The 8,990-nt window shown below is 36.0% G+C and overlaps 2 protein-coding genes and 1 non-coding gene across 4 annotated transcripts; 2 read left to right on the top strand and 1 right to left on the bottom strand.

Moving 5' to 3' along the window:
- Nucleotides 1–185: 185 nt before the first annotated feature.
- Nucleotides 186–1,085, bottom strand: LOC101307213. Its single transcript, XR_184760.1, has 2 exons — nucleotides 772–1,085; nucleotides 186–661 (listed from the first exon to the last, which is right to left on the bottom strand). It is a non-coding gene; the product is annotated as an uncharacterized LOC101307213 (transcript).
- Nucleotides 1,086–3,175: 2,090 nt separating this feature from the next.
- Nucleotides 3,176–4,538, top strand: LOC101306434 (polyneuridine-aldehyde esterase-like). Of its 2 annotated transcripts, none has more exons than XM_004300506.1 (4): nucleotides 3,176–3,532; nucleotides 3,570–3,818; nucleotides 3,920–4,048; nucleotides 4,143–4,538. In XM_004300506.1, the coding sequence occupies exons 1-4, from the start codon at nucleotides 3,290–3,292 to the stop codon at nucleotides 4,410–4,412; spliced, it is 891 nt and encodes a 296-aa protein (XP_004300554.1). In that variant the 5' UTR covers nucleotides 3,176–3,289; the 3' UTR covers nucleotides 4,413–4,538. The 2 variants fall into 2 exon arrangements, with proteins under 2 accessions (XP_004300554.1, XP_004300555.1); XM_004300507.1 differs by having other exon boundaries at nucleotides 3,310–3,517; nucleotides 3,555–3,818.
- Nucleotides 4,539–6,951: 2,413 nt separating this feature from the next.
- Nucleotides 6,952–8,729, top strand: LOC101306141 (salicylic acid-binding protein 2-like). The gene is made up of 3 exons (XM_004300505.1): nucleotides 6,952–7,536; nucleotides 8,003–8,128; nucleotides 8,233–8,729. Exons 1-3 carry the CDS (start codon nucleotides 7,027–7,029, stop codon nucleotides 8,503–8,505), a joined length of 909 nt encoding a protein of 302 aa, XP_004300553.1. The 5' UTR covers nucleotides 6,952–7,026; the 3' UTR covers nucleotides 8,506–8,729.
- The last annotated feature ends 261 nt before the right edge of the window (nucleotides 8,730–8,990 follow it).

Here is an 8,990-nt window from a genome sequence, read left to right as displayed (position 1 = left end):
AAAGAAAAGCCACGTGATNTGAAGATTTCTGTGAAATTTCCGAAATATCGCGATATTTCGGCATTTTTCGACGAGAATGAAGGGGGAAGCGAAAGATATATCGCGATCATTAAAAAACGAAAATATCGACGATATTTCACCGATATTATCGATTTTTTAGACCTTGATTATGGGTGATAATTAATATTTTAATAGATTTTATTGATGGTCAAGTATCCACTGTCCAGTCCAGCCAACGATCGGATTTCATAATCTGAAATCGGAACAGTACAATAATCCGGCGACCGGCCTTTACATTCCACCACTCACTAGTCACCACACTCATACTCCGGCTCTCCTCTTCCCAAATGCCCACATCTGCCAAAAGACTCTTCTTTCTCAATCTCTCCCTCATCATCTTCTTCCACCACCACTTGATATCCCCGATCCAACTCACCCTCTGTTTCCAATCTCTGCCAGCCTAAAATCCTCAAACTTTGTGTTGAAATCCGAGTCCCACAAATTGTTGGGCTTCACACCGCTATTAATTACCGGCAGGTCACGATCTTCTTTCCAGTCCAGTAAAGCCTCTAGGAGGCTCAGATTTGGCACGAGCTCATAGATCATAAATAATTTCAGGCAACGGCAGTCAGTGGAAAAGTCTAGCTGTGGTATTGGGGATCTAGGAATAGAGATGACATGCATAAATCCATAGAAAATTCAATCAATTAGTCTTCATCAAACAAAGCCATAACAAAAATTGAAATTAAGATTAATAGATACAAATAGTACATGATTGTGTTGTTGCTCAATCTTATCCATGGTGGGTTGAAGCAAGATGAACAAGCTGTAGGTTCTTTCAATCACAGAGTGATTGAGGCACAGAGTGATTGAGGCAGCCTCCAGATCTCCTTAACTTAAGATCTAATCTCTTCAATCCCTTTCTGCAAAGAAAAACACAATTGCATCAGATATCATAATAGAAAAACATGAATATCAAGGTAGAGAGAGAAAGAGAGAGAGAGAAAAGACTTTTTTTTTGGTCGAAGATAGGGGAGACTTTTGAGAGAGAGAGAGAGAGTTGAGAGGATAAGATCATTGGTGCTATGAAACAAAGAAAAGAGAAATTTTATTTATATATTTTAATATTGGTTTTATGGGTATATTAAATTACCAAAAATATATTTTTGTTTCATGCAGTACGAACCAAAATTTGAAATTTTTTCTTTTCTTTTTCAGATCTACCACATATGTAAATTATATAAATTTCTAAAACTCTTATGGTTCTTCACCATTTACAGACTTTCTATTTCGATTGATAATAAGCAGAGGTCTTCTTTGATGGCTCAATCTAAAGTCACAACTCTTGAAGACTGTCAAAACATTGAATCTGGACCTAATGTTAAGAAAACAGGGAAGAAGATCCGTTTTGGCGACCTAAGACGTTGAAGAATTTAGAGGAACTCTAAGTATCATTATCAAATTTGAAGTAATTCTTTACTTTTGAATTTGCAATGATAAAGACTGAAGATAAAAATACTATGGTTCTTATTTTCTTAGCAGACTGGGTGATCGATGGAATCATAATTTATATAAACTGCAATTTGCCTTCATGAAACAACAACATTTTGAACATTGTAGGATTAACTGGAGAAAACATAAAACATGTGTATTAAAAAGGGATAATTTAGTAAATTTAGGGTTGTGTTTCTAGCAGGGGAGTAGGGAAGGGGGGACCAGGGGGTTCAGCTGACGTCCCTCACATATATTTGACTAGGTCATATTGTTATATAATTTTGTCAGTTGAAATGGGACGTTGGCACTATTTTTGATTCTTCTAACCAATTAGAGAAAAGTTTTGACATATAAAATATTAATTACAGCAATCAATTTGGACAGAGGAGTGTTCAACTCATGTTTGTCTGCAAACAAAACTCCTAATCAATATAGGTTTAATTACATGTGGTTCTCTTTATTTTTTTAATATAGGTTTCTAATCCTAATAAATGATTGATTGCTTCTCCCTTTAATATTACAATTAAAACATATCCCTAGTCTTCTTCTTTTTTTTTTTTGTCTTTTTAATTAATATGTTTTTCCTAATCAATCAATGATTGTGATTGATTTCTCGTGCACCTCTATATAAACAGTTTTAATCGTTTCTTTACATATTTCTTTTTGTTATCTTTTAGTAAATTTTTTCTTGTCGTCGACAACCTTCATAATTAAAAAAATGCAATTATGGATGCTTTAGCTTTATTTGAAAAGGATCGAAAGAGAAAAGCAGCAACAGTCGACACCATCTAAAGCTCCTCTAAAAAGAAATAAATATGACAAAGGTTATCAAAAGTGATTTGCGAAACCGAATGGAAGACACGTTGATGAATGACAACATGATTACATATATCGAAAAAGATATATTTGATGGCGTTGATAATGAAACCATCATGAAAAAATTTCAAAATATGAGCAATCGTCGAGGACAATTATAATTGCTTTAGGGAGATTTGTTATTTTGTTTAGTTTTTATTTTCGAAGTATTGTAATGATTTATAAATTTTTATATTATTCAATAAAAATTATATTTTTATTTTGTGTGACATTATTGTATAAACTCTTGACTCTTCTACTTGTGGTTTCTAGCTATGCCATTGGTTTCTAGCTATGCCATTGGTTTCTAGCTACGCCACTGGTTTCTAGTAAATTGTTAAAATGAAAAAAAATTGATAAATGGTGTATTAAGTAGGATATGTGTATATAGTATTTTGATATGTGTGAATAAAATTTCTCTAAAAAAAATGAGTAAACAAAAAAAGGTTAATATTTGTTTAATTAATCTTATTTTCCTATCAATTACCTACTTGCAAATATATTAAAAACACAATCTATATCAAAAGTGGGCCCAATAACAATATGGTTAGACATAAATAAATATATAAAAAATTCTCAGCCACATTTAATTGTTTGCATGTGGGAGATGTGTAGACTTTTGTGTTCAATTAGTGTGGGTATCATCCCATGACTACAATATATTCTTTTCGTGGCAATACTAGTGTTGCCATTGCTAGGAACCGTAGTAGTCCAAACGTAAACGTAGTAACGTACAGAAGTGGAACTCGTCAAATAAGTGGTTTACATTATAATGAGGTGTATGTATGTGATGTATATATGGAGAACAATGTGAAGATACAGTGCAACTGGACAAATATATTATACACATGCACGAAATCGTTAGAACAATAATTCATTCTTAACTATAGACTATATAACGTAAACGATTTCTCTCGAGTTCTATAAAGCTAAGACATACATGAGACCAAATGCAGGGGAAGCAAAAATGGAGATTAAAAATATGAGGGTGAAGAAGCATTTTGTGCCATTTCTTGTATTTCTTTGCTTGGCAACAGCTAGTACCAACAACGTAGAAAGCCAGAACCTCCCATTCGGGAAGAAGCATTTTGTGCTTGTTCACGGGGCTGGTCACGGAGCATGGTGTTGGTACAAGGTGGCAACTCTACTGAAATCCGCCGGTCACAATGTTACAGCTCTAGACATGGCGATCCGCCGGTCACAATGTTACAGCTCTAGACATGGCGGCATCCGGAATAAACCCGACGCAGGTACAACAAGTCCATTCGTTCTCCGATTATGCTGAGCCGTTGATCGAATTCATGGCGTCTCTACCACCACTGCATAGAGTTATCCTAGTTGGCCACAGCATGGGTGGTGCCATCATATCTCTTGCCATGGAGATGTTCCCTCAGAGAATCTCAGTTGCTGTATTCGCCACCGCTGCCATGCCTGGCCCTAATCTCACTTACTCCGCTATATTTGCAGCGGTAACGAGTCCTACGCTAGCATGAATCTAATATATAACGTAATTTTAATTTTGCAGTATCTTCTTTTACTACCTAATTTCATTAGAATGAACAATATACAGATATCCAGTGGTGTGAGTTTTATGGATTCTCAGTTTATATATGATGACGGGCAAAACAACCCTCCAACCTCGTTGGTGTTTGGGCCTAAATTCATGTCCTCTTCGTTCTACCAGCTCTCGCCTCCAGAGGTATACCAGTACTAGACTAGTCGTTTAATACTTTAATCTTCTGAATAATTTGGTTCTACTTTCACTTGATTGACTAATACTTTGTAACGGGCAGGACTTAACATTAGCGTTCTCATTGGTGAGACCTTCCCCACTCTTCAATGAAGAATTGAAACTCACAAAGCTGAAATACGGATTGGTTCGTAGAGTATTCATAGTAAGTGACCAAGACCGTGCTTTTACCGAGCAAGTAGTAAGGTTGATGATTACTAAAAATCCGCCAAATGAAGTGAAAGTGATCAATGGTTCAGATCACATGGTTATGGTCTCAAGACCAGTAGAGCTGTTCTCCCATCTCCAGAAGATTGCTGAGATGTACGATTAGCGAAAATAAACTCATTCAGAAGATTTCCGCTATGACTTCTGTACTAGCCAGCTTGCATTTCTCTTATAGCCGCTAGAAGGCTACGTGTAATAAATAAAGGAACCACAAGCTGCACTGTTCTTATCTAACTTGTAAGGTTTTTTTAAAATTTTTTTTTTCATTGAATGATATTGGTATTATTGTTAATAGTGGCGGATCCAGGATCCAATACGTGTCTAGGCTGATTAGAAGTGTAAAAAAAAATTTAGAATTTCTTGATACAATTTTTTTCATGAGGTTTGGAACCAAATGAAATTTCATTTAAAGAAACATTAATGGAAGTGTAGGAGTATATGAGAAAGCAATTTAAAAAAATTACAACAAAATGCTAATAGAAAAATAGATTATTGCCAAAACAATAGGAAAAATAATAATTTAACCAAAGTAGGAAAGTGAAGAAAATGAGAAGGGAAAAGAACATGCAAAGTCAAAGAAATATAGGTTTCATAAGTGTGTGGTTTGTAGGGTCAAAAATGAATAAAGGAAGGAGAAAATATTGGAAAACTAGGTGAAATCATCAAATCTGCTTGTGTAAAAGCATCAGAAGGAGTCGAACCTCTGACCCATACTGAAGTAAAGTTGGGGAGAATGCCAATTGCGCCAAAGCATCTTTGATTACTACTGGGTATTCATTTAATTCATATAGAGAATTATGTCTAGGCTGCAGCCCAGACAGCCTACTACATGTATCCACCCCTGATTGTTAAGCAATTATAATGAATCTATTATGACTAATTAATATATGTGACTACGCACCAAAACGCTTAATTACTTTTCTTTTAATTATGCATTCAAGACTTTGCCAAATCCATGTCATGATTGTTTGATTTTTGATCTGACTTGTTATATATTGAAACTTCTCAAACACGACTCACAATTCACGTACGTGTGGCGCCCGCAAGGGCTCCCAAGGCGTGCACGCATAGGCGACGAAGGCAACTGGAGGTAACATGCACTTCCACACGAAATTAAACAGAAAACTGAAACAAAAGAAGAAGCTTCAACTCCGGCCATTTCCAGCAACCCTAATAAGGAGAAGTACTTTTAGTGCAAGAAAACATCTCATCCTTAATTATCCTTCAATCTTAGGATCAATGTTTTGTATATGAGTTAACAACTCTATTAGTACGTTACTGCTTACTGGAGCAAATGCTTACCAGTGTGTCTGTCAGTCTACATTACTCTATGTCATGGGGACTGTTCGATCATCCTTCATCGAATTTAAGACTACTTACTTGAACCAACGACACGACGGCCATGCATGGCCAGACTGTGCCATTAAATCCGAACCAGAAATCCAGAATCTAACGTTTGCCTGCGTGGTTTCCATATAGAAGAAGCAGAACTACGACGTGCGACTGTATTACTAAATCTGATGGAGTATTACTTCTGCCATCGTCTGCAGTAGTGCATGGTACATCAAAAAGGACTATCTATAAGGAGGATGATCCATTATTCCAATGGTGCATGGACAAACGAGATAGTGCTGATGAGCTTAACTATTGCGCAAAAGAAGCAATAATGCAGTTTTATTTGCTGGGTAAAAAACAAGAGACTTTTCAAGATGTTACTTCAAGATGTTCTTGTTTTTCAACTATCAAAGTTTTTTATATTATTTTGCACCATGAGAATTCGAAGTTTAAACGTGCTCATTAAACGGAAGAGTAAAGGTACCTATCATATATCAGTGTCTAAATTACATTGTCGTGAATTATGATAATCGATTATGATAATAAAATCTTATATTTCAGAAGTGGAATTCGCACTCTTATTTCACAATTAGTATTAAATGTTATCTTTTTATAAGAGTCTGAAATAAAAAAATATGTGACCAGTGCATATTATTAGAAAGTATGAATTTCGCTTTTCTTAATTACAATTTAAGATTTAATCTGAAATGGTATATAAGATAAACTAGTACATAAATGAATCAGCTAGTGTGTTAAAGTTGGTCAAGTTGTCTCGTATGAAACCCTCATGTCTAAAGATCCTAACTCTGACCAGTTTGTAACCAACAGGTTTGAAGAGTTTTTAAATTCGTGACGTCTGTAGCGGAAGATTAGTCTTGTATTACTAACTTGCTTCCTCATTTCTAATAAAAATGCTACTACATAAACGTTTAAATATGATATCTTCTGGTGGCAAATTATTTTGGGGGCATTGACAATACATGCAGTGTCCTCTGTTCATGATAGCCCGTACACATAATACAATATTTTAATACATGACGATGATGATGATGATGATAGCTGAGATTTCCCGAATAGGAGAGAAAAGAGAAAATAGTCAAATACCCCTAATTTGCTACGCTATAGAAAAATTAAAAATTAATTAGGCCTAACTACTGTGAATTAAAAATTGAGTAGCTAGGCCTACGTACTACTGTGCTGTACCAAATGTTTTGAACCAAAATTATCATGTTGAACCAAATTTTTTGAAAATATTGCCGACAATAAACCTATATATGGTGTTTTTTACATGCCAAAATCAGACTGAGGCCAAGTACTGTACGATACTACATGACTGTACATCAGCTATAAAATCCAAGCTAAAACTAAAAGAGAGCAAAGAGAAAATGGAGCGCATAAGACCTGTGAATGAAGTTGTGTATTTTCTTATATTTCTTAGCTTGGTAGCAACTTGCAGTACCATTAGCGCAACTCAGTCATGTATAACGGAATCATCAAAGATTTGTGCAGCTTCTTCTTCTTCCTGCCAGATCCCCGTTGGGAAGAAGCACTTCGTGTTGATTCACGGAGCCGGTCACGGAGCGTGGTCTTGGTACAAGGTGGCGGCGTTACTGAAATCTTCCGGTCATAATGTAACGGCTCTGGACTTGGGAGCATCAGGAATCAATCCGATCCAGGTTCAGCAACTCCCTTCGTTCTCCGACTTCGTTGAACCGTTGACAAAGATCATGGTGTCACTGCCGCCAAAAGAAAGGGTTATTCTGGTGTCTCACAGCATGGCCGGAGCTACAATAGCGGTTTTCATGGAGAAGTTCCCTGAGAAAATTGCGGCAGCCGTGTATGTCTCTGCCTTTATGTCAGGTCCTACTCTCAATTACTCCACCATTTTTACAGAGGTAACGAGCTCATACTCGCACATCCAACCCTTCTTATTAGTTCATTTCTTAGCTAGTGATAACTCATCTTAAGATGATTATGATTTTTGAGAATCCTTCTTATTAGTGATAGTGTATGCATCTCTCCGCCTTAAGTTAGTTCTCTTCTTCTGCTATTGCAAACTTTGGTCTCACTTCGACTGCTATGATCTATGTTGGGTCTCAGATACCCTACATCTACATAATTTATTTCTCTTCTTCTGCCACCATTAGTGTTTAGTGTACTATAATTTTTTATTTCATTATTATCTGTTAAAATGTGTGATCAGTAAGATGCATGTTAAATATGGTACAAGCAAAAACAAAAATGAGAACTATTACAATCACTAAACTTGTAAATATTGTTAATAAATTTCACCCCCAAACCCAAGTTGGGATATAGAATTATAGATAGATAAAAAGTTAACTAATTGTTGGAAGTGTACAGATAAACAAACGATTGGATTATATGGATTCTGAATTTAGATATGACAACGGGACCAAAGATTCTGCAACCTCCTTTCGCTTTGGGCCTAAGGTCTTGGAAAGCTTCTACCAGCTATCCCCACCAGAGGTAATTTGCTAATTCCTTAGCCTCGTGTATAGAGTGCTTCAATATTGGATGCAACAGTTATCTCTCATTTGGTTGCATGATAATGTATTATTATTGACATGCAGGATTTATCACTAGGAATTTCGTTGGTGAGATTTTCCCCTCTATACGACTACGATCTTATGAAACTCACAGAGGAGAAATATGGATTGGTTCCCAGAATATTCATCGTGGCGGATCAAGACCGTGCAATAGTGTTGGACGTGCAAAATTTCATGATCAAGAATAATCCACCAGATGAAGTCAGAGTGATCAGTGGTTCTGATCACATGGTCATGTTCTGTAGACCAGTGGAGCTCTTCTCCCCCCTACAGAATATTGCTGAGAAATATTCCTGAGGACTTGAGGAGTTTATCTTGTAAAGTACCATAAGCCCATAATTTCCTAAGAATAAAACTAACTAGCTAGCTAATGGGTGTAAATTCTTATAAGTTCTTACATCCAAAAGCATATCTGCATGTGTACCAATTCCAACTGAATGGTAAAATTTTGCGAAATATCACAGTGATCTATATGCTATTACTATTAGCTGGGCCTATTCTCAGTTTTTAGTGATCTTTCTAAATATATATGTAAATCCAAATATATATATATATATATATATATATTACCCTTCTCGGCTGCGGACGTCCGCACCAAAGTTTTTGATCCGAATTTCCATTTTTGCACCACTTCCCGATCGAATTTCCTCAAATTTACTTCTAGACATATCTAGATCATCTCTGCAAAATTTCAGCTAATTTGGTGATCGTTAAGGCCCTCAAAATCGAAAAACAAATGGAGATGATGAACCTGACAGAATTCGGTCCGTCAGATTTGTTTT

Source organism: Fragaria vesca, linkage group LG5 (assembly GCF_000184155.1).
Source record: "Fragaria vesca subsp. vesca linkage group LG5, FraVesHawaii_1.0, whole genome shotgun sequence".
Classification (NCBI taxonomy): domain Eukaryota; kingdom Viridiplantae; phylum Streptophyta; class Magnoliopsida; order Rosales; family Rosaceae; genus Fragaria; species Fragaria vesca.
Note: the sequence above shows the minus strand (reverse complement) of the source record. Positions and strands in the feature narration are given on the sequence as shown.